The following is a 26282-nucleotide window of genomic DNA, read 5'->3' as shown; positions in this document are numbered from 1 at the left end:
TTACAAAAAAAGGGAAAAGGGCATAAGTTCATCCTCAAAATATTTTTTGTTAGAAGAGGGATGTGAATTTAGTTATAGAATAATTTATTAGAAATATTCAATATTTCAATCCAGAAGTGAAAACTGAAACTAGTTTTTCTTGGATTTATATTATACTGAATGGAATAATTGGAATTACATAGTTAACATAGTTTTAATTATGGGACAGTTACTCCAGTTGCATTGCACAAAGCTGGTTGCTATAAAGGAAATTCTGTTTCACAGTGATAGTGTATACATTATAATTGCAGCTAGATTGGTGTCTGTTAGTTAATTAGCTGTACTAGAGGTTATCTTTTAGATGAACTGTTTAGAATTTCCACTAATTGCAGTATAGCTACAGATGTGGTTAATTATTTCCAAAGTTAAATTTTTGAATATCAGATTGAAAATCTCATTAAGGTTGGAGACTGGTGGCAGGAATATTAAAAACAACCTCTGCTTTTTGATCATTTATGTTGTCATGGTGAAGAGGTTGTATTTACTATTAGAAATGACTCAAAGATTTTGTAAAAATGTATCCAAAACCTAAAATACCCATTTCAGCACTTTGAACAGGTTGATGTGAATTGGGTTGTTGTATTTAATTGTTACATGTGAGATTGTGGATAAATTAGGGCAATGCATTTGTTTTCTGAATAAATTCTTGTGATTTGAGTTCTCTCCTTACTCTTGATTTGAAATGAATCCAGAATTGGGATATATAGAGTAATATCGAGCCTTCGCACTTGACTGTAGAATACAGTACACATTTGCTGTCCTTCCTTCATAATAGCTATCTATTTACTTTTACTAGATTGCATGGAGCATGAGGTGTGATGAAAGTAGCTTGCAGTGTTTTCTTTTTATCCTGACTGCTTTAGTTGCTAGTTCGTTATAGCTGTGACACTTTAAACCCTATTGCTATTCTGGTGGTTTAAGAAGTGAATACCTGAGTTACAGAGGGTGCGGCACTGAGAATATCCGAGGTCTGCTTTTGTTGATCTCAGTAAGGCTGGGTGATGGTAAGAATGCTGAATTATGTTCAGAACACAGGACAGTACAGCACAGGAACAGGCCCTTCGGCCCACCGTGTCTGCGCCGAGCACGATACCAAATTAAATTAATCCATTCTGCCTGTACATGATCCATATCCCTCCATTCCCTGCATATTCATGCACCTATCTAAAAGCCTGTTAAAGGCCACTATCCTATCTGCTTCCACCACCATCCCTGGCAGCCCGTTCCAGCACTCACCACTCTCTGTGCAAAAAAAACTTGCCCCGCACATCTCCTTTAGACTTTTCCCCTCTCACCTTAAATGCATGTCCTCTAGTACTTGACATTTTTACCCTGGGTAAAAGACACTGTCTACCTTAGCTATGCCTCTCCTAATTTTATAAACTTCTATCAGGTCTCTCCTCAGCCTCTGATACTCCAGAGAAAACAATCTAAGTTTATCTGAGGAAGGACTTGAAATCCAAGAAAGTGTGTCCAAGAAAGTGTCTCCACGTTTATCCAACCTCCCCTCATAGCACATGCCCTCTAATCCAGGCAGCATCCTGGTAAACCTCTTGCTATTGGTTTATTATTGTCACAGCTTCCATGATTTGAGGAGTTCCTGCTAACGAACACTGCAGTGTCCTCAACTGGGAATGTTTAAATGAAAACCGGATTAGGAGTGACTTTTCTTCTCCCAATTTTCTAAATCTCTTGTTTTCTCCTTTCTCAGGAATCTTTCACACAACAACCTGATGAGATTGGATGAGGGAAGCCTAGTGGGGCTGAGTGGACTGCAGTTCCTCCGCTTAAGCCACAACTCAATAAATCATATTGCAGATGGAGCTTTTAAAGGATTAAGAAGTCTACAAGTATTGTAAGTATTAAAATCAGTTGTACAGTGAGACAAAAACAAGATTGATTTCCATGTTGTTAGTCTATGCTATGGTCTGCAGCATATTTTGACAACTATTATATGTAGTAGTGCTGTGCTTTGGCGTTCAGTGCACACATAAATAAAGGAATTGGCTCTTGGTAAGTGAGACACTGCCCACAGTCATTGCTGAAATGTGTCAATAATGCATACTAAGCTTATCTCTGTCTGGATACAGTAATCTACCAGCTGAAACCATCCTGGAGCTGAGCAGTGGGGCCCTGAGCTGTGTCAGGACCTTGACGCAGCAGAATGGGGCTGCGTGAATGTGCCAGAGCAGAGTTTGTTCAATAAACATTTCCTGAAAGTAAATGGCAAAGCTATATACCCAGCTGTATCTGTCAGAGATATCAAGAATTTTCCTAATATTTGGAAGCATTAAAGGCAAATCATTAAAATAAAGGTAAATCATTAAAATAAAGGTAAAATCATAAAACACTTAAAACAATTTAAGATAATTAGAGATAATATTACAGGCTCAAATAAAAAAAGTAACATCTTTCTCTTGCCTCTCCTTGTAGCTATAAAATGTCCTTTCCTGACATGGTGTCTGAGAGCAGATTCCCCAGTTCACTGCTGGGGGATGAGCTCTTTGGGGAATCCAACGGCAGAGAGTAGCCTGGAAGTTACAGGTGGAATTTGGCCAATAATTTCTTGTGGGAGTCCTGAACTTGTCTGCACTTAAACTAAGAAATGCTGGCAGTTCTGTGTAGAACTGTCAAATCATCTCAGGTTAGACGTTAAACTGAACATTAATCCAGCTGTTTAGTTGGGTGTATTGATTCCTTAGCATGATTTTTGAAAGGTGGACTTCTCTAAATGAAAGAAAATTCTGCCCTTGTCCCATCAAAAGCAAATTAGCCCCTTTACTGGTTGTGAGATTTTGCTACAGGCAGTCCCCAGGTTGCGACCCAGTTCTGTTCTTGAGAACTGTTCATAACCGGAATTTTTCGTAAGTTTGAAATGAACAAAAACAGTGTGGGAGAGGATCACCGAAACGGCAGTGACAGGAGAGCGAGCAGACGCAGGAAGTGTGGCCGCCAGTCGGTCTCACTGACTTGGTGAGTGACGAAGTTTGCTCAGCGTTCCCAGATCTGCTCGGCTTGATCAAGTCCCCAATTGTTGTGGCTTGGTGGCGCTCACAGGTGAAAGCACACAGAAATGCCCCATTCTCACCTGGTAGAAGATGTCTGCAGCCCCATTGCAACAGCCAAATCCATAAATCCATCCCCATCCATCTTGCCAGTCTCCCAAATGCTTGTTTGTCTGTACAGGGTGTTCCTAAGTTGGGCATTGTATGCAAATAATTAACTGCTACATTTCCTTACATTGATAACAATGTGCAGAATTGTCTATCCATTGGTTCAGCAGTTACTAGAATAACCACTTGGATTTGCCTTTGCTTCTGGCTGGAAGATGGCTGGATCAGCAGAGTGGCTTGCCAGTTGCTGAGCTGGGCACCTGCCAACTGCCTGTTCTTTGAAGAAGCCAGTCCCTTTATCGCCACTGGGAAATTGAACTTCTTAGCCTTTACACTCGCTATCCAATAATGAAGCTGACAGAGTTTAGCAATCCTGGCCATTCACTAATTCAGCTCTGTTGAGATTTTTTTGGTGCAACTTGTGAGATGACTGGCTGGAGACCTCTAACTGACTGAGACCTGGTCCTTTTTAGGGTCTCTGTCAGTCTGAGAATCCTGGGGTATGGGAAGTTTGGGGTACTTAATTTGGCAAACATTTTCCATATAATTCTTTTTGTTCAAAATGCTAGAAAACAAAGCAGAGGTATTTGGGGCAAACCATTAACTGAAGGCTGGGGTTGGTCCAAAATCCTGTTTGAATTTTTGAAAATATTTTGCATATTTCAGTCTCCTGCTTCGTCCCAGATAACTGACAAGGAAAGCCCAGTGTTGGTTCTCAGCTATATCCTTTATTTGGAGTGGGGGATGGGAATTTGGCCATTCTGCACTTGGGGGAAAAAAAGCCACAGCTGCAAGGCAATGCCAAGGATCCACCAGTGAAACACAGGAATTGATGTCATCAACTCGCACGAGGGCTGGTTCTGTAATCTCCACCACACCTCTTTTCCCCCCCCCCCCCCCCCCCCCCAACTTATCAATAAGAAGACCTGGTGGCGCAGAGTTTTCTGGGAGCAGCCCAGCAAAGTCGGTCAGGCTCGTCGTCAAATGGCGAGTGGTGCATAGTGTGGTCACAAACTATGATGAGTTGTAGGCAGACTCCAAACAGAAAAAAATTATTTTATCTGTAATGCATCCTGTGATTGTGGAAGTTATAATACAGATGCAAGTTTTTGTTTTAAATGAGTAGTCTAAATGAAGTGTGAAATCAGTGTTCAGTTAGTTATTTCTCACTTTTTTTACAATTCTGCATCACATATTTTTCATATTCGTATTTCCTTATGACAGAGGAGAAGGCCTTCTGACCCAACAATTCAGTGCCAGTTCTCATAACACTCCCTAACCCCCACTTATTTCTCTGTAATTGATTCTCTCATTATTTCCCCTTAATGCTCCCCAGCAGCCGCCTACGTGGATGGGGGGAGTATTGTAATTTACAGAAGCTGATTATCCTATCAACCAGTATGTCTTTGGTTTATGGGAGAGACCTGAGCATCTTGGGGAAGCCCACACAGTCACATGGAGAGCATGCAAACTGCACACTGCACCGGAGGTCAGGATCAAACCCAGATCACTGGAGGTGTGAGACACCTGCACTACCTGCAACACCAATCTGCAGAATAATTAGTCAAATGGCTTTTTCGATCAAACACATACTGAGTTAATATGAGCAAAAAAAAACTGCTGGCGGAACTTGGCAGGTCAGGCTGTATCTATGAAGGCAGAGAGATGATCAGTATTTCAGGTTGAGATCCTGCATCAGGATGAACATCAACTTTCCGTCTGCCTACACAGATGCAGCCTGACCCGCTGAGTTCCTCCAGCATTTTGTCTTTGTCTTCTTCATTCCAGATAACAGCATGTGCAGTCTCTTGTGACTACAAAGTTAATATGATCCTGTTTTGTTACACCTCCAAAAAAAAGAGATGTTTATGTTGACCTTTAAGATTAATCTAAATTAGGTATTAGCTTTGGCTCAGCAGTAGAACTCTCAGTTCAATGTCAGCAAGTTGTGAGTTCCTTTCCAGAGATTTGAGCGCACAATTTTGGCTGAGGTTTCTGTGCATAATTGAGTAGTGCTGCATTGCTGGATGAGATGTTAAATCAAGGTCCTGTCTGGCACCTTGAGTAAAATAAAAGAAAATAGTGATGACATTCTGATAAGAGCAGAGTTTTGATTGATGTTTTGGCAAGTCATCTTAGATAGTCCCTCGTGGTTGATGATGACTCCAGTTCTGTCTGTTCTGAAGTGATTGACAAGGTGGGCAGGAAGTGCTTGATGGAGTAGGTATATGGGTAGTTGGGATGCAGTGTGTTGCTTCTACCATTTATGGTTGAACTCTTGAGTTCCCATTTCCATCTCAAATGCTCCTTCACTTTGTGCAGTCATGGGCAGGGATTCCCACATGACTGAGGATATTGCACTTTTTCCAAAGAAGCTTGAACCTTTTTCCTATGTCCATTTGGTTCTCGCTTTAATGGAGCAAACAATGTGGCCTGCTCATCAGAGTTGATTGAGTGCAATTATAGCTTAATGCTGGGAATGTAGGCCTGGGAGACGATGTTGGTTGGTTCACTTGTTCTGCCAGTGGATTTGGAGGATTTTATGGAGATGATGTTGGTGGTATCTCCTCCAGTGCCTTGAAGTGCTTGCTTTAGTCATGCCTCGGAAGCATGCGGGAGGGCTGGTGCTATATGTGCTAGGTTTACGTGGCTGTAAACTAGCTTAAGTACGTGGCAAAGAGTGCTGAAGATAGAGTGGTTAAGTACCTGCTGAGCGACCCAAGAGTGCTGCTATTTGCCACCTTTGGCCACCTCTACATACTGGCCTGGCCCGCTGTGTAGAGGATGCCTTTATCTTTATTCCCCACAAATATATCAGATACTGGTGATTTCACTGCTATAATGGGACTTTACAACGTGTAAATTGATTTCCATTTTCTTAGTGACTACATTTCAGTGAGTACAGCATTGGCTCTAGAACACTTTAGTATGTTCTGAGGTCACGAAAGATGTAACACAAATGCAAGTTTTGGGGTCAAATGAGCAAAAGAGGAAAATAATAAATTGTTTAAATTGGTTTATTAATGTCATATGTACTGAGGTACAATGAATAACTTTGTTTTGCATGCCATTCATACAGATCATTTCATCACATCAGTGCATTGAGGTAGTATAAGGGAAAAAAACAATAACAGAATGCAGAATAAAGTGTTACATTTATGAAGAAAGTGCAGTGCAGGCAGACAATAAGGTGCAAGGCCATAACGAGGTAAGTTGTGAGGTCAAGAGTCCATCTTGTCCCACAAGGGGACTGTTTAAAAGTCTTATAGCAGCGGGATAGAAGCTCTCCTTGAGCCTGGTGATACGTGCTTTCAGGCTTTTGTATCTTCTGCCTCACGGGAGGGGGGAGCAGAGAGAATGTCTAGGGTGGGTGGGGTCTTTGATTATGCTGCCTGCTTTACTGAGGCTTACTGACTGTGGTCTGTTGGTCCAGAAGTCAAGGATCCATTTGCAAAGGGAGCTGTTGAGCCCCAGGTTGAGGAGTTTTGAGATGAGTTTGCTTGAACTTGTAGCATTGAAGGTGGAGCTGCAGTCAATAAATAAGTCTAACGTAGGTGTCTTTAATGGGTGGTTAGCAGTGTTTCTAGCTTTTCTGCAATATTATCACCACTTTTGCTGCAAAAGTCTTTTTTAAACATTTTTAAAAAAAAAGCTTCTTAAAAAAAATTACTTGGGATTAAGTTCTGTGCTAGTTCTGTGATTAATATGTGATTTTTGAATTGGAAAATGGCAATGTTTCCTGATTAGGAAAGATTGCATCTTTTGTTGTTGCTGTTTAACAAAGAAGAATAAATGTATTGATAAAACTTGTTCTTCCTAAATCTTGCAGTTCAATTTTGTTTTCGTACTTGTGCTGGTCTGCACCAAATTTCTGCTCGGCTTTCTGCCAGTGAGATTGATTTATTGAGGATACCTGGTGTGTAATGAGGGTTTTCACATATCTGTAATTGGGAACTTTGTGAATTGTCTGTACTGTTTTGGTAAATTCTCATTGTACTACAAGAGCATATAAAAATGAGAAAATGTACTGCACTGAAACGTATTCCTTTTTAAGAATTTGTTCATGTTACTTTAAGCTACTTTATTATGTAAATGTTATTTCCAGTTTGCTAACTTTAATCCTAAATTTTTATATAATTTTGATAAAGGGTCTGGTTAAGTATGGGAACACATATAAAAGGTGTTGTACAAATACTGAGTATCTGAAAATTACTGATTGTAGTGTGATACACTCATGATTAGTTTTAGAGATCCACCGTGAATTGGAAAAAATCTTTTTGCTAAACTTCAACAGGCAGCAAAATTGAAGAGAGAGAAATCAGAAGTCTTGAGGTCTTTGGACTTCCTGTTACCTATCTGAGCATTAGTTAGGACAGAAGTGGCTTAGTTGTTGGTAGCTATAAACAAATGTGTTTGAAGTCCTGTTTCAGTTTTTGGGCAGTGGCCAAATTTTTGGTCATGAGTTTGTTCCAAGAAAGGCATTTAAAAAGGATCTGTGCAGCCACCACCTTTTTCTCTGTGCCAAAGCTGAGAGGAAAAGAACCCTTTATCTTGAACTGCTAGCATGAAAATGTTTGTCAGAAGTTTACTTGATCTTTCCTGAAACCTTCTAGTTTTCAGAGAGGTTTTTGTTTGTATTTTGAATGACCAATCAGCAGAATGCTGATGCTTTCTGCTCTATGCAGAGAATTCTAATTAAATAAAGCAAGAGGCTCATAGGGTCCTGCACCTGGTGAAAGAGAAACAAGCATGCTTTAATTATGGTTCCATTGTTGCCGAGGATTGACGAGCTTTCAGTGAGTGTGAAACTGCTGAAATGCATAGCTATTCAAATAGAGGTCAAGCCTCGGGGCCTTCACACAGCAATGATTAACAAGCCAGCAGGCTTTCAGGCCCAGCCAGCCAGAAAGAATAGGAAATTGCCAGTGAAGCCTGGAAGAGAAAGGAAGTAAATATAAAAAGAGCTTAAGTCAAAGGTTTTGCTGGTTTGAGAGGAGATTTTTTTTCTTTCAATTCAACCTCCGTTGTTTTCAGTGGGAGAAAACGTGTAGTATGCGCAGTATTGGTATTGTTTAACACACAATATTATAAACAACTTGAAACCATATATTTAAAGAATAAAACACCTGTTTGATGAGGGAACCAAGACTAATATTTAAGTTTGACGTGAAACTGGGTGGAATTGTGAAGAAGATGCAAAGAGGCTTCAAAGCTATCTAAAGATGTTGAGTAAGTGGGCAAATACATCGCAGATAATGGATAACATGGATAAATGTGATTCAACTTTGGTTGGAAAAAAAAGCAAAATGTTATTTATATGAGAAATGTTGATGTATAATGGGATCTGGGTGTCCTTGTACACAAATCAGAAAAAGTAAATGTGCAGGGTTCAGCAAGCATTTAAGAAAGTAAAGGGCTTGATTGCAAGAGATTTTGAGTACAGGAGCAAGGATGCCTTATAATTACACAGGGTCTTGGTGAGACCACATCTGGAGTATTGTGTGCAGTTATAGTTTCGTTACCAACGAACTTATAAACTTGCCACAGGGAGAGTGCAATTAATGTCCACCAGACTTATTTGCTAGGATTGTGGGACTGTTGTATGAGAAGATTAGATTGATTAAATCTATATTCACTACGATTCAGAAGACTGAGAGAAAATCCCATTGAAATGTTTAAAATTCTGAATTAATCAGGCTGCATACAGGAAGGATGTTTCCCCTGCTGGAGGTAGGGGGAGGGAGCGAATGGCCAGAACCAGGAGTCACAATGTTAGGGTATAGGGAAAGGCATTTAGGACTGAGTTAAGAAGATATCTCTTTGCTCAGAGGTTGGTGAAATCGTAAAATTCTGTACCACAGAAAAATGTGGAAGCCAAGTTGCTGAATATATTTAAGATGAAAATTTCCAGGTGCACAAGACATGTGGGCCAGTCAGCTGTATGGAAAAAAAAAAGTAAAGTACCTATTATCACATGCTATTCCTCTCCTGTTTTTATCATAAAGTTTTGTCAGTTTTCCTTAACACCAGACTGTCTAAGAAGCAGCTCAAATTTTGGAATAATAGGGTCAGACACATCTCTTTGGCAGTCATAGCAGAGTGCTGCCCAGCTCTGTGCTGTTTTCAAAAAAAATACTCAAGTAGACTGACCCAACAGAGATCCCTGTCACCACATCCTAGGTGACTTCAGCAGATTCTCACTCAAAAATAAGTAACCAGAAATAAGAAATATCAGAAGAAATATTGCGCAAAAAATAGGTTCAATGTGTATCAAATCAGGATTAAGTTTGGAACAGGAGAAGACATCTGACAAAAGAACTGATAACAAAAGTCTTAATAGGTCACATCGTAATGTAACTAGGATTCTTTATAGCTTGGGATTGTTGGAAAGGATACAACAATGCATACAACAATGATGGGAGGGAGTGGCAATGTCCCCGTGCAGAGGAACCTGCACAGAGTTCCAAAAATAATAACATTCGTATGGCTAGTTGCAAAAGAAAGCTGCCCTTTATGAATGTCTGCACTTTGGGGAGTCTTGAGATGCAACTAAGCCTACCGCCGAGTTGTGAATACAAGAGGTACATTTACCAAATGTCGAAGGTTTCCCACTGTGTCAGATGAGTTTTTTGTTTCACTTCTGCTGTGCTGAAGTGAGCAGTAAAGATGTCAAATGTGTGCAAGTCAGTAGAGATGGGCTGTGTGGATCCTGAGGCAAGGTTTCTGAGTTGCAAGTAGCAAAAAGATGTAATGTAGTTTTACAGTCCTTCAATGTTATGGGTACTGTTGGATTCGACTGTTTTAATTAGGTTTTAACACATATAGTGTTTAATATATCTCAAGTGGCTGCACAAGGAATGGCCGCTTACTAGCTTATTGGTTTTTCCATCAGGTGAATGTGTTTTTTTCATTGGTTGGTTTGGCCGCAAGTATCTAATAGGTTTCCTGATTGGACTATTGTTAGCTAAGGAGTCTCTCTTATCTCAGGTATGAAAGGTGTCGCTTTTTGTTAATCTCTCTCTTGCTCTTCTCCCCCACCACCCCCCTCCGGCCGTAGCTCATCTTTAGTTCCCTTTGTCTCTGCTCATTAAAGCTAGTGCCATGTGCTCTGTGACTGTTTCTTTGTTTTAAATTTTTCCAATAAAATTTTGTGAAGCACCAAGTTGTTTTCAACTCATTCCTGGACTCCTGAAAGAACCTGCGGATTCGCAAATGACCGGATCCGACAGTAACAATTTATTGGGAGTGATAATGTTGCCTTGCAGATGGACATTGAGAGATAATGACCTGGGATTTTGCAGTGAGTAGCTAATCTAATGCTGCTTTTTTTTCAACTATCTACAGACATTTTGTTTTACTTTAAGCACCAACTAACTTTTGTGTTTGAAACAGTATGGTATTCTCAGGAGGAAAATGAGATTTGAGCGAATAGGGAAGGCCAGAGCTTGTATATTCAGCCAATCAGACTGATTGCTCCTTAGTAAGACATGCAAACTCTAAATTAGGAAGAGTGCTAGAGAGAATGTTCGGTTGTAATTATCCCACCATTTTAAAAAATAATTGTTTGAATAAATCCTAACTTTTCTGGTGTGTTTAGTGAGCAAGTACCACAACTTTTAGAGCTTTGTGTGTTTCCACACTAAGTTTTAGAACTTGCTGCTAGCAGGAAGCAACGTGGAAACAGTTGAGAGAAGTTTTTGACAGCTGGCTAAACTCCTACCCCGGGTTTATCTTGCTGTGAAGCTCATGGAGTCTTTGAATGCATCTGAACATTTCAAAACATTCATAGTTTAAAAAAAAATTAGCCAGTGCTTGAATATTCTGAAGAATACTTTTAAATCTCAAACTATTGAAGCTATCCAGTATTACTGCTCATCTGTGTCAAATCTAATCTTTATGTACCTGCCTTACCATAGGTCCTGGGGTATTCAGTGAGTTAGTATTGTGTTCCTGGATTCCACAAGGAGCTCAGCATCAGATTGCATTCTGCAAAATCCTGGCAAGAAATGACCATGGGAATACAGAGCTTGGTGGCACGTATTGGAGAAATGTTAAGTTTGTTGCAGAGTTGCTGGTATTTTCCGTTAAGTTCCAGCTCCAAGCCTCACAGTAAGGTACTGGTATGGCAGAGCTGATGGAGGAGTCTGGCAGATTGGGCAGCAGTTTGCAGATTTCCACATTTTAATTGCATGTGTGGACACCAACATTTGCTGTACAAGCTAATGAGAGATCTTCTTTTGGATGAATTAATGGAAGTTTTGCTCAACCTACTTAATTTCTAAATTTTTTTTGAAAGTTGGATTTCCTCACCCTTTGAATAACCTAAACATTAAGGCAGATCAGTGGGGACATTAGAATATAACAAGGTAGTTTATTCCACTGTTCAGAAAATGCAATGCCTTTTAGAAAAACCTAGTGCTATTGGTAGTGATTTCAATTTGTGTTATACTATGGGAATAAATGAAGTTGGGGGTGGGGGGATCCTGAGGTGGTAATAAGAAAAAAGTAAGACTGTCATCTCGTTGTATTAATATTTATAAAACTGGTGTTAAGATAAGCCATTTATACTCCCACCAAACCATATGGCTTTTTCTTGACCACTTACTTTGGCATTCGTAGTTAACTTGTCAGTGATTCCTGTATATTTTCGTATGGAATATGAAGTGAATTAAACCAGTTGTTATACTAACAAATTGTTTTATGCAAAGATAGTGCTGTATAGAAATTCAAAAACTGAATGTGTTACATATTTGGGTAGTCTATTTAACAGTGGTTTTTAATTCCCAAGATAACTAGTCCATTGACAGAAAATACATGGTTCAAAGAATAGTGCTGGTATTGGGAATAAAAATGGTTGGCAGCTTTAAAAGGAATTGGCTGAAGAAGATTAGCTTTTGATATTGAATAACTTTACACACAAAAAGAGATCCATCATTTTATAATGTAGTGAACTAAAGCAGCACCTTTCCTCCCCCTCTACCTTTCATAATGCAAATGAGCAAGACTGGAAAATTGATTACACTTATTTTCCTTCCCTACAGGGAACTGGACAATAATGAAATCTCAGGGATAATAGAAGATACAAATGGGGCCTTTGCTGGCTTGGATAATCTAAGCAAGCTGTGAGTATCTCATCTTTTGAAGTCGGCCAAACTGCATGCTTAAAAAGGTTATTTCTATACAGCCATTGTTCGAATGCTTGTGCTTTGAATAGGAAATTAGGCTCATCTTTGTGCACAGATTAAGGAAGTGATGAGCTGCAACTGGTTTATCAATTCTGTTCATTTCAGTTATTTGTACACTTTCTAGTCAAGTATAGCTCCAGATATTCATGGCACATTAGATTGTAGGACCTAAGTAGCACACAAACATTTTTGTCAATGACATTCTTAATTGTGAACAACAATTAAAAAGGCACATGTGAAGTGAAGAAAAAAGACTATTGAGAATCTGATTTATGAATTTTGCAGTCAAAAGATTTAATTATATAGTTATGGAAAGGGGCAAGGATAGTCCAGAAGTTAAATGCTTGAATTGGGAGAAGGCCGATTTCAATATCATTAGATTGGACCTGGCAAATGTAGACTAGAGACGCTACTTGCAGGTAACTCTACATGTGAGAAATGGGAGTTTTTTTTAGAAAAGTGATACATTGAGAGTTCAGGGCCAATATGTTTCCATAAGGATAAAGGGTAAGAACGGCAAGATAAGGGAACTTTTGATGTCAAAGGATAAAAACAAAGGAAGAATATAGTAGCTATAATACACTCACTACAGGGGAGGCCCTTCACAAGTATAAACTGTGTGGGGGGGGGGGGGGGTACCATTTATAAAAATAAAGAAATTAGGAGGGCAAAGAGGGGCTGCAAAATATCTCCTGGTAGATAAGAATACAGAAAGTCCCAAGGCATTTTCTAAATGTATTAAGAGCAAGAAGATATCCAGCAAAAGAGTAGAGCTTATTAGGGACTAAAGGGGCAATCTGTGTGTGGAGCTAGAAGATGGGGTTGAGGTCTTTACTTTCATCTGCATTCACCAAGGAGAAAGACATGGCAGTTAAGGTTTAATTTGGTATGGTGAAATTTTAGAGCATATTAACATTAAAAAATTATTAGATGTCTGAGTGGGCATAAAGATGGATAAATCCCTAGGGCCTGATGTATCCTAGGCTGCTATGGGAGGCAATGGAGGAGATTGCTGGGGCCCTGACAGAGATAGTTATATCTTTGGCCACCCGTGAGGTGCCAGAGAACTGGAAGACAGCAAATGTACATTTATTCAAGAGGGGCAGCAAGGATATGCCATGTAATTATAGGCCTGTGAATCTAGTACCAGTGGCCACGGAAAGTATTGGGGGAAGGAAAAATGAGACTGGATTAATCTACACTTGGAAAGGCAGAGACTGATCAGGAATAATCAATGTGGATTTGGTGGTGGGTGATCCAGTTTCACTAATTGAGTTTTTTTTTGAAGAGGTGCTATTTGTTATATGCACTGACTTGGATGTGAATGTAGGAGTTATGATTAGATTGCAGATGACACAAAAATTGGTGGTAGTGCTGATGGCAAGAAGCATAGGCTTGAATTACAAAATGATATTGATCTACCAGTAAATTGGGCAAGGCAATGGCAAATGGAATTTAATCCAGATAAGATTGAGGTGATACATTTGGGGAGAGGGTGAGAGGGTCACCTAATGAATGGAAGAACCCCAGGGAGTATTGAAGAACAAAGGCACTGTTGTGTACAAGTCCAAAGATTCCTGAAGGAGTCAGCACTGGTAGATCGAGTGGCGAAGAAGACCTATTGGATACTTGTGTTCGCTAGCCAGGGTGTAGCGTATAGAAGACAAGTAAAGTCTTGGTAGAACTTTATGAAGCATTGGTTTGGCCACAGCTAAAATATTGTGTACGGCTCCAGTTGCTACACAATAGGAAGGATGTGATTGCACTGCAGAGGAGCTTCACCAGGAAGCTGCCTTTGATGGAATGTTTCAGTTGTGAGGGGAGACTGGATAGGCTGGGTTTGTTTTCCTGGAGTGGAGCAGGTTGGGGGGGTGGGGGGAGAAATCCTGGTAGAAGTGTACAAAATTATGGGAGGCGTAGATAGCAAGAAACTTGTCCTCATGCCAGAGGTATCCATGTTCAGAGAGCACAAGTTTATGGTGAGGATTAAGATGTTTCGAGCAGATCTGCAGAATTAATTTTTCACCCAGTTTGTGGTTGCAATCTGGAATGTACTTCCTGAGGAGGTGGTGGAGGCATGCAAGAAGCATCTGGACGAGCACTTGAATAGCCAAGGCATAGTATGCTATGGACCAAATGTTGGTAAATGAGATTAGTGTAGATGGGTACTTGATCATCAGCTTGTACCACTTCCAACCCCCATCAAACCTACCTGTATGCCTTTTTGGCAAGAAAAGTTGCATCTGGCCTGACAAGTGTGCAGCCATGGCTCAGGATTAAAACTCCATATTTAAATCCCAGTTTTAATGTTTCTCAACACCTGTTTTGAGGTTTCATTATCTTCAATGTTGCCACATCTGTATGTGATATCATTGAATGCTTATGGGTATTTTGTTCAAATATAGATGATCTGGGATAGAAGCTATGATTTGGGAAATGAATGATCATGGAAGGAGCTTGGAGATCCTCAGAGTTGTAATAGAAGTCCCACTCGTCTGACCCTTTCATTTAATCAAAAACTGTGAATTATGGTGTTATGGGCTTGCATGAGTTAATAAATGCTTTGATTTCTGTGACTGAGAATGGATATTTTTTGTGCAGAGATTTGATCTGTAAAGAGCAATTCATGAGCGTTGTGATGAGAATGGGATTCCGCCTTAAAAGAAGTTTTCAATAAGAGAAGAGTTTCTAGTTTAAAGATTTATGTACAAATGTTTGGAGAATGAACATTTTTGAAAGAAAAGCATCTTATTTGAGGGGGAAAGAATTCTAGTGGACTTGATAGGGAATATAGAGATTGGTTTGGCCATAGAAAACACAGGATAGTGGTAGAGGGGTGTTTATTCTGATTGGAGGTCTTGTGACCAGTGGTGTTCTGCAAAGATCAATGTTCAGACCTCTGTTTGTGATATATATAAATGATTTGGATAAAAACATAAGGTGGGCTGATTGGCAAGTTTGCAAACAACACAGAAATTGGCAGAGTACCGAATAGTGAGGAAAGTTGTTAAAGAATTCAGTAAGATGTAGAGCAGTTGGAAATGTGGGCAGAGAAATGGCAGATGGAGTTTAATCTGGACAAGAGTGAGGTGTTGCACTTTGGGAGGTCAAATGCACGAGGAAAGTACAATGTAAATGACAGGACCCTGAGGAGCATTAAAGTACAGAGGGATCTTGGGATGCAAGACCACAGCTCCCCGTAAGTGGCAACATAAGTTGATCTGGTGGTAAAGAAGGCATACGGCATGCTTGCGTTCATTGGTCAGCATATTGAGTATAAAAGTCAAGAAGATGTGTTGCAGCTGTACAAAACTTTGGTTAGGCCACAGTTGGAGTATTGCATGCAGTTCTGGTCACTGCATTACAGAGGGGATGTGGATGCTTTGCAGAGGGTGCAGAAGACATTCACAGGCTTTTCTGGTTTAGAGAGCATTAGCTATAAGAGATTGGACAAACTTGGATTGTTTTCTCTGGAGTTGAGGGGTTACCTGATAGAGGTGTATAAATTTATGAGAGGCATAGATAGGGTAGGTAGTCTTTTTCCCAGGGTAGAAATTTCAAGTACGAGTGGGCATAGCTTTAAAGTGAGAGGGGGAAAGTTTGAAAGAGATGTGCGGGATGTTTTTTTTCCACAGAGTGGTAGGTCCCTGGATTGTGCTGCCAGGGGAAGTGGTGGAAGCAGACATGATAGCAATGGTTAAGAAGCATTTAAACAAGCACGTGAACAGGCAGGGAATGGAGGGACATGCATCATGTGCAGGCAGATGGGATTAGTTTGGATTGGCCTCATGGTTGGCAGAGACATTGTGGGCCAAAGGGTCTGCTTCTTGGCTGAAATGTACAATGATCTAATATGACTTCATTTCTAAAGGTATCAGTTGAAATGCATACTGAAAAGTGGTTTGTAGTAGGCTGATTTGCAATGGTTACATCCATGTTCAAGTACTTTGTTTTGTGCTAAACATACAATGCAGAATTATTACGAACTTAACTAACAGCCAACGATATTAGTTGCAATGCTGGAGGATAGGACCTAAAACATTCTATTGCTCTGATTTGAGAAAAAGTTGGCAATTGGGATCCCCATTATGGGTCCTTTTGGTAAAATGAACTGATTGGAGAGATACTTTATGAATCATTGGGTATTGAGAGGGAAGAAAAGCTTTACTGAGCTACCTAGCCTTCTGATATTAAAATACTTGTAGTATGCTTTGTGTTTCTTCAAGATATTTTACTGTTTTAAAGATAATTATACACTGCATATTTTCTATGTGTATGCACACCACCAGAATTTTCCCTCTTCTTACAGCAAACATTACTAGTGGCTGCTGGGATGTATTCCACTGTCTCGATCTTGCTCAAGTTTTACCTAGAAATTGAATTGTTTATTTTTTCTGTTAGGCAATTGAGAAAGTAGTTTTTTTCCAGGGTGAAACATAATAGTGACTATTTGCCTGTTGTTTTGTGTCAGCTTGGAAATTTGATGGGCCATTTATTGTTGTGAGTCACCCTTGGGACACCTGACACTATCTGTACTGAGTGAACTTGATGATATCATTCCCTTGCAGTGCTTTTGGAGCTTTACTGGGGAATTTGAACTATCATTGAGTGTTCCCAGGATAACACAATCATACCAGTACAATGTCAGACCAGGACACTTGCCATTTAAATAATAATGTTTTATCCTGGGCCAACAATTTCCCACCCATTTGAAAATACTAGAGCGCCAGCGATCGGAGTTCGATTCCTGTCGCTGTCTGTAAGGAGTTTGTACGTTCTCCCGTGTCTGCGTGGGTTTCCTCTGGGTGCTCCGGTTTCCTCCCACATTGCAAAGATGTACGGGTAGGTTAATTTGGGTTTAAATGTGCGGCGCGGACTCGTTGGGCCGGAAGGGCCTGTTACCACGCTGTAAATAAAAATTTTTTAAATAAAGTTTAGTCTCCTGCTCCAGATCCCGATTCCCAACCCCCACCCCACCCAGTCATAGCATATGCCCGGTTACATCTGTAGACACCTACCTCCCAAATCCAGGCTCGAAGTGGTTTATCAAATGGCACATTTTTAACTCTCCAAGAATGTACGGCTCCTAGTCTCTTGCTCATGAAGCCTTGGATGAAGGTAGTTCTAAGTGGAGAGCTAGTTGCTGCTGCAGCATGTCCTTTAGGATACAGTGGTCTTTCTGGGCATTATTTTTAATGCAGCCAAGGCTATTATTTATATGCACGTACATGCAAGAATATTGGATGTGGCTCTTGTATGAATATGCTCTAAGATTTTTTTTAAAATTCCTCACTCCTGGATGGGGCACAAGGGGTCTAAATTCTGGAACTTTAACCATATTCACACTTAAACAGCCAACCATCTACACAGACTAAGATAAAAAAATTACCTGTGCCAGTCGGGGGAATTTTGCCATTACTTCCAGAAGAGAGAGAACCTTTCATAGAAGGGCAAATTACTGCATGTGATCTCAGCATACCAACACAATTATACAGCTTAAAATAGTTCCAAGACAGTCTTGCTTTGTTTTGCCAGTTTGCAGGATGTAGTTAGATTGTGAGGTTATTGTTTCTCGAGTGTTTGAGAAAGGCACGCAAGTACAGGAAGTAATGTAAAAGTCAGAGAATTTGGCTGGAGGGCTTTAGAACGATATAAGCTTTCTATCCTGTGTAATGCTGGAGGCTGCAGCTGTCAGTGCAGTCAATCTTGCTCGTTATGTTGCTGATGATTGGACAGATTTTTATTTTAGGAAGCTGATATTTTTTAAGTAGTTGGAACCTAAGTTAATATGAACCAAATTACTTTGACCTTTTGCAATTTGTGAATTGTTAGTTTTTTGTTCAAAAAAGTATGTTCTTCTATTGAACTTGATCTTATTATAGTTTCACTACCTGATTTTTGTCTGATTAGTTGTTTGTATTTTTCTGTTTATACATTTGAAAACTGCAGAACGCTGTTTGGAAACAAGATCAAATCTGTAGCCAAAAAGGCATTTGTAGGACTGGAGGCCCTTGAACACCTGTGAGTATCCAAGAGTACATTGAATTAGCAGTCTGCCAAGAGTGGCTGCTTTAGGAGACTGCTAGCAATTTAATAGCTCTTTGTAAACTGAGAAGAAGTTGCATTTTCAGAGGCCATCTGCTGCTTTCTCGTTATAGTCTGCTTAAACTTTGGCCCTATTTTTGTTTTGCCCTTAAGGCATTAAAGGATAAACCCTGTCTCTGAATAACTTTAATAAACACACACACACACACACACACACACACACACACACACACACACACACACATCAATATCTTTACTAATCTGATTCCAAAACTTTCCAATAAGAAGTAATTCCAAAGTAGATTTATTACTGTGCTGATCTCCATTGTCTTTTGAGAGGTCCTTGGTAAACTTGCCAGACTCTTTGGTTGTTGCTGTTTTGAATATTCAACTATCTTAATAAAATATTTATGTAGTAGCTACTCAGATCTATATACTCCTAAAATTTGTAAAATATAATTGTTTTTCTCAAAGTTGTGAGTTATGGTCAAATAGGAAATTGTGGTATTAAGAATTATTGTTTGTAATCAATTTAAAATTTTATATTCTCAAGAATGACTGCTGTGTATATACTGTATTTAAGACTTTTTTGTTGATTAGGGAGGTTGTTCATTGTGCTGGATATTCTGTGTATCCTGTAATCTTAACATGGTATTGTACAGAAATTGTTTCACAGAAAATTGGAATCTTCTGCACCTGCACTGCTTTTTATGAGCTTTTTTGGGCCTGGCTTTTCTTGCGAGTACAGGTCATGTCTTGTATGATGAAATTTCTGCAGAGATATGCAATATTTAATTGTAAATTAATAATGAAATTTGGAAAGGATTTGTCATAGACTTGTACAGCACAGAAACAGGCCCTTGAGCCCAACTCATCCATACTGACCTTAATTGTTAATGTTAATTCTGTTTGCCCACAACAGGCCCATATCCTTTCCTATCCAAGTACCTGTCCAAATGCCTTTTAAATGTTTTAATTGTATCTGCTTCTTGCAACTCATTCCATGTAACCACCACTGTCTGTGTGGAGAAACTTGTCCCAAAGATCTCCTTTAAATTTCTCCTTAAACCCATAACCTCTAGTTTTGGACTCCCCCCGCCCCAAGAAAAAGACTGTTATCTATCCTATGAGAATTTTATAACCCTTTATAATTTTATAAACCTCTGAGATCACCCCTCATCCTTCTTTGTTCCTATGAGAATAAACCCATCTTATCCAATCTCTCCTCGTAACTATAACCCTCTGTTCCAGACAACATCCCGGTAAATCTTTTCTGAACTTTATCTAATGCTCTCATACCCTTCTTGTAATGTGGCGACCAGAACTGTGTGCAGTACTCCAAGTGCGGCCTGACCAATGTTTTGTACAGCTGCGTCATGACATCCCAACTCTTGTACTCAGTGCTTTGGCCTATGAAGACAAGCATGCCAAATGTCGTCTTTGCTACTCAATCCACCTGTGTCATCATTTTCTGGGAGCTATGACATTGCAACCCAAGGTCTCTCTGTACATCAACATTCTTGAGGTCCCTGCCTTTTATTGTTTATGTCCTGTTAGTATTTTTAATCCCAGAATGCATTACCTCACACTTGTCTGGATTAAATTTCAGCTGCCACTATTCTGCTCAACTTTCCAACTGATCTATGTCCCTCTGTATCCTTTCACAATCTTCTTTGCTATCTTCTACTCCATCAATTTGTGTGTTGGCAGCAAAACTTGCATTTTCATCCAAGTCATTTACGTATATGACACACAACAATGGTCCTTGTATTGAACCCTGTGATACACCACTGGTGACAGACTTCCAGTCAGAAAAACGTCCCTTAAAATCACTGCCCTCTGCCTCCTATACATTAGCCAATTTTGGATGTAGTTTGCCAACATACCTTGGATACCATAACCTTCTGGACCAACCTACCATGTGGGACTTTGTCAAGTCCAGAAGGTTATGGTATCCAAGGTATGTTGGCAAACTACATCCAAAATTGGCTAATGTATAGGAGGCAGAGGGCAGTGATTTTAAGGGACGTTTTTCTGACAAAGTCTTGCTAAGGTCCATGTAGCACATCGATTTTCTTAGTTACAAAACCATGTTGACAACTCCTAATCACTCCCTGCCTTTCCAAGTGAACATAAATCCTGTCCCTCAGAATTATTCCAATAATTTCTCCAGAATGTAGCTTCAACTCATAACTGTCTGAGAGTGACACCTTTGGTTGCTGATGATTACAGTCATTTAATTTGACTACTCAATGTGTTAACATTGATTTAGAGCAGTTGTAGGTAAGTAAAATAAATGAGAAATTCCAGCACATGAACTTCATGTAAAACAATTTTGAATAGTATATTTTGTCTTCCTTTCTTGCATAAAATATGTCTTGTTCCAGTGGTCTCGTAATGTTGGGAACACTGTTGTATAAAATTATGTTCCTTGATTTTACTGTTTTTAAAAGTATTTTTCCATGCCTTAATAACATAAAATAACTCTCTGGTGTGGATTAATTCCTATTTTGTTTTAACACCCTTTTAAAACAAAAAAAACAACGCAAGTTGGGAAATATCTGTTCAGTTCTGATTTTACTTGATTTTTTTTTCTATCTATTAATATTCTAATTTGTTTAATTTTTGGACTATTTTGGGGAGGCTTCTGGAAGGGGATGATTTTTTTCTTTATTGATCTGAATACATGTTAATTTGCAAGTGCTATTTTATGAACAAATCATTTCTACCATTTTGTGTGTGTGCGCAGGGCAGGGGGATGGGGTTGAAATTTGTTTTGTGTCAAGTGGACTTTGAAATTATGTGTAATAAACTAAAACAAATTCTCCTTTTATAGAAACCTGGGGAATAATATGATCAGATCTATTCAGGGAGAAGCACTTTCCAGAATGAAGAGTCTAAAAGAATTGTAAGTAAACAATCAGCACCATACCAACTGAGGTTAGAGTTCTTGCTTTGGAGACTTATCTTTGAACTGGGTGCATATTGCATTAGTTTTCTATTTTTTTTTCTCCTTTTGTTTTGCTCAAGTATTCTGCCTTGCTTAAAATACTTTATCTGGGCAAAGTGGGGATATCCAGAATAACGAGATGTGATTTTAACATTAGAGTTAGGGCATTCAGTTTCAAAATCAGGAAGCAATCTTGCATACAAAGCGCAGGGGAGATCTGTAACACTCACTCACTCATTTGAAACTACCCTGCTTTCTGTCCATAGACCCTTTAGAAAGAGGAAAATTAGCCCAAAAATGAGTCTCTGTGAGCAATCCACGAGTCCCATTCCCCTCCTCTTTCCCCATAGAGTAGACCTGAAAATTATTTCCTGTTAAGTGCCTAACTGTTTTCTTTTGAAGGATGGATTTATTCTGATTTATGGAATCATTGGACACAATGAATTCCAGGTCCTACCTATTCTTTTGTTAGCAAGTTTTTCCTGCATTCCTGTTGTATCTTGTGTTTTAAAATTTTAAATCTGTTTCCCCGGTCCTTGAACCATCCACTGATGTCAATATCTTCCCTCTCTTTACCATGTGTAAACCAGTCAGTTCCAACGAATCTCCATTCAAATGTCTTTGCTTCAAGAACAACCACAAATTTTACAAAGTCCTCCATACCTGGAACCATTTGTGTAACTTTTTTCGTACCTTCTCTACGGCCTTCAAATCTTTCTTATTCGATGTCACCTTTTCATAATTTTGTACTGGCTCAACATAAACCTCTGCCTTCTGGATCCTTTTTTAATATGTCCTTCCACTATGAAAAAAAATGTACCCTCCCATTCCTCTATTACACTACACGCTTTAAAATGCCATTCAGCCTATATTGTTTCTTCTGCCAAAATGTATTACCTTAAACACCTCTGTATTAACTTTCATCTACTTGTCCGTCCATTCAGCCAGCTTGTTTGTATATTGAAGTCCCTAACTAACCTCCTCAATGTTTATTGCACTTAAAAGTTTTGTATCATTTGGAAATTTTGCTGAATCCTAGGCAAATACAATCCATAATATATACTCAATGCCTCTTTTTATTCTTTTGAAGTTTCACTATATGAAATTATTGTTCAAAAGACTAATAATTACAAAAAAAAACATTTGTTTCTACAGATATATGAATAGTGATAGTTTTTTGTGTGATTGTCAACTAAAATGGCTGCCACAGTGGCTCATAGGAAGAGATTTCCAGTCTAATGTAGTTGGCACATGTGCTCATCCGGAATCATTAAAAGGCAAAAGTATTTTCATTGTGCCTACAGAAAGCTTCGTTTGTGGTAAGTGATTCTACTTAATTATTCAAAAATAATTGTTCAGCACATTTCTGATGCGACAACAGTTACAAATCAGTTTACAAATTGCACTAATTTTATAAGGTGATGTGACTTGTTGCTGGCTGATTTTAGATTCAATTATTCAGCTGATAGATATATGAAACTATTCTGCATGAATCTAATTTATTTGAAATGAATTCACTCAAATTTCCAGAGAATGACCAGCTACATGAGCATTTTGTTGTTGTAGAACTGATTTAAGAGTAGTATATGTTGGTCAGTGAGACCTAATGCAAGGATCTTTCTTGGTAGAAAACTTGTCATCTATAATTAGTACCTTCATGGCATATGTGACATGTCAAACTTGCTCTGTGAGACTAGCAGGCAGAAACCCAAGCCTGGTGCAAATATACTTCTGTGCCTCGATAAAAGTATGGGTAATAACTTTTAGAAAATCTTTGTTAAGATATTGACTTGTAAGAGAAACAAAATAGCTGAAGGAATTCTGAATTGAGAGCTGATTTTTATTCCAGCTGCAATGTTGATTTTATCCATCCTTTTAAAATATTATGCTTGCAGATAGCCGAGTGCCATTTAATAGGTCCTTTATTATTACCTCAAATAATTCTAGTAATTGGAAATACTGAAAATCATTTTCATTCATTTCCAATTTAATGTAGCATCACCTATGAACCAGCTTTTTTAAAAAAAGTTTCCTCAGTGGTTTATTAGTATTAAAACAAACCTGTAAGCAGGTTTAAACAGGAATATGGAATCCTTTTTTTTTGTCTAATTTAGCTATGTCCAATTCGTAACCATATTTTTCAAGAGAGAAATAAAACACTATAATTAGCTTCTAACCTCTCATCTCTATCTGCCTATCTGTAATGAAATATATCGTTTAACAATTTATGGAACCGTTCCTCAAATGTATTTCTTGTTCAAATTTTTTAGATGATTTTCCAAAGCCTCAGATCATTGTTCAGCCTGAGACAACCATGGCTATGTTGGGAAGAGACATTCGTTTTACTTGTTCAGCAGCAAGCAGTAGCAACTTTCCAATGATATTTGCCTGGAAGAAAGATCATGAGATTCTGCACAATGCTGAGATTGAAAACTTTGCGCATGTTCGAGCAAAGGACGGTGAAGTAATGGAATATACCACCATTCTTCATTTAAGAAATGTTAAATTTTCAGATGAAGGAAGATATCAGTGTATGATAACTAACAACTTTGGTTCAACTTACTCTACTCGAGCCAAGCTTACAGTCAATGGTGGGTGTAAGCAGGATACATACTTGATATTGTACTCATTTAATTGTTACTAAAAATGGTTCAAGATATTATACACCCAAGTCTTAAGTTTTCTGAGCTTCTAACAGGCTGCAGTGAACCTTAAAAAAAAATGAAGATCTAAAAGCAAAAACACTGCAGATGCTAGAAATCTGAAATATAAATAGAAAATATCCTGCATGTCAGGTAGCATCTGTGGCAAAAGCAACAGAATTAACATTTCAGGTTGATAACCACCTGATTTTAAAATGTTATGGGCCTAAAATGGTTGTTCTCAGCATTTTCTGTTTTTATTACATAAAAATTGTTTCAATTTGCAATTTCATATCTCTACAAAACCGTCCCAAATTTCTGTACCAATGCAGTTGAACAACGTGCTTGTTTTAAAAAAAAGTTTTGCAGATACTCAGTATTGCAGTGGAAACACATTTAAATAGTTAGTGGTTGTGCATGTAGGGATTTGTGGTTTGAACTGGCATCGGTGGCATGTTTGAACTACTGTTCCCTTAATTGTGGGTCTCGCTATTCATTTTTGGTATTATGTTCTCGGCTGTCAGTGCCACTGATGCCCAAAATACAGATCTAGACCACTATACCACCTAGTAGATTTGTAAAGCTTGGAAATATATGACAAGCCACTGGAGAATAAGCAGTTCAGACACTTAATATCCAACAGAATTCCAAGCTTTGGTGATATCCTTGTAAGATTAATTTGCCTATATGCTAAAATGAACTCTCATAGCTCTATGTACATGTTTCTCCCTTTAGATTTAAATGGGACCAATATAGATTTGAAGGGACTATTCATCCTCAACTCAGTTAATTCATACAGTTCTTAAAAAAAAGACTAAATTACACTTCGAGAAAAACATTAATTCAGTTTGACGATAAAGTATTTTATTTGCAGTGCTGCCATCATTTGTTAAAACTCCAAGAGATATAACAATTAGAACAGGAGCCAATGCTCGCCTTGAATGTGCAGCCACCGGCCACCCTACTCCACAGATTGCATGGCAGAAGGATGGAGGAACAGATTTTCCTGCAGCTCGTGAAAGGCGGATGCATGTGATGCCCGAGGATGATGTTTTCTTCATTGTGGATGTAAAAACTGAAGATATGGGAGTTTACAGTTGTACAGCTCAAAATATTGCAGGGGCCATTTCAGTGAATGCTTCCCTCACAGTATTAGGTAGGTGGATTCGATGTTCGTTTTTTTTAATCTTATTCAAAATTGTCTGCTTTAAATATTTTGTTTCAACCCAGTAATTACACAACAACAAAATACTGAAGCAGAGATGAACTTGTATGTTTAATCCCATTTAGGGAAAATGGTAAATATAACTTTTTTGTTAATGGTTAAGTTAATTTGTTTGACTGTTCGTAATCCAAATTATAACTAAATCTTGTAATTGGATTTTTATGTTAATATTGAGGACTATAATTAAAACGTGAGAATAAGATACCATGCTCGTAAAAAAAAAAGTAGTTTTCATTGGAGAGAGTTTGTTTATAATAATTAAGGTTTAACATGCTGTTTAAATTTCATCAATATTTGAATGGGCTAGTCTAGAATGTTTAGTGGATAAATTCGGTGCATTAAATTTCTTGTTTTAATACTAAATCTTTGGGCAAGAGTCATGGTAAAGTTACTTAAGGTGGAGCAAGCCCCCCTCATACAACAATTTCTTGCGTTTTGGTTATTGACAATGCCCATGTGGATGTTGCATGTTGCTGTCCAATTATTACAATGATAATGGTAAGCGTTGTACACTTGTTATTGCTAGAACACCCAGGATTCATTCTCTAGGGCCTTGGCGATTCCACTTTCTGACACACACAGCTGAACTTTCCTCCTGATCTGAGAATGCATCTTGTTGTGCCTTACCACTTTTTGTTTCATTTATCATAATTTTGCATCTCTGATCTTAACAGTTTCAAAACTCTCCTTAATACTCATCTTCTTTTTATTACTAAACTGTTTGATTTCTTCATTTTTGCTTTAGTCCCTGTGGCTCCAGATCTGGGATTGCAACAAGGGAAAATAGCAAGATCTCGATAAGGGAATTCTGAATGGGCATTTGAGATGAATGTTAGATTTGTCCATCAGTAGCTTGTTTATTGTTGCAATATTATTGGAACCACAAAAGAGCCTAAATTTTAAATCACTTTCCACTTTGGTTTCAGATTATTTTGCTTCTTGGGAGTTTGATTTTAATCTAGAAGTTAACTGTTAAATATTTCCTGTTCTTGAGTATCCCTGCATTAGATTTTTGTTTGCTATTAATATAAATTTCTTCATCACATCAAGTCTGCTGTTACAGTAATTATGTATTGTTTATCT

At 38.6% G+C, this 26282-nt stretch overlaps 1 protein-coding gene across 4 annotated transcripts in view; it reads left to right on the top strand.

Moving 5' to 3' along the window:
• The window catches only part of lrig1 (leucine-rich repeats and immunoglobulin-like domains 1), a 76533-nt gene that overhangs the window by 42708 nt on the left and 7543 nt on the right, over positions 1–26282 (top strand). For all 4 annotated transcript variants that reach the window (XM_052017927.1, XM_052017926.1, XM_052017925.1 and 1 more), the window contains exons 8-14: positions 1751–1894; positions 12194–12274; positions 18287–18358; positions 21219–21290; positions 22488–22651; positions 23603–23923; positions 24849–25130. In XM_052017927.1, coding sequence (XP_051873887.1) covers positions 1751–1894; positions 12194–12274; positions 18287–18358; positions 21219–21290; positions 22488–22651; positions 23603–23923; positions 24849–25130 — 1136 coding nt within the window. The remainder of the gene's footprint in view (positions 1–1750; positions 1895–12193; positions 12275–18286; positions 18359–21218; positions 21291–22487; positions 22652–23602; positions 23924–24848; positions 25131–26282) is intronic.

Source organism: Pristis pectinata, chromosome 6, assembly GCF_009764475.1.
Source record: "Pristis pectinata isolate sPriPec2 chromosome 6, sPriPec2.1.pri, whole genome shotgun sequence".
Lineage (NCBI taxonomy): Eukaryota > Metazoa > Chordata > Chondrichthyes > Rhinopristiformes > Pristidae > Pristis > Pristis pectinata.
The sequence above is the reverse complement of the archived record's forward strand: the minus strand, read 5'-3'. Positions and strand labels throughout refer to the sequence as shown.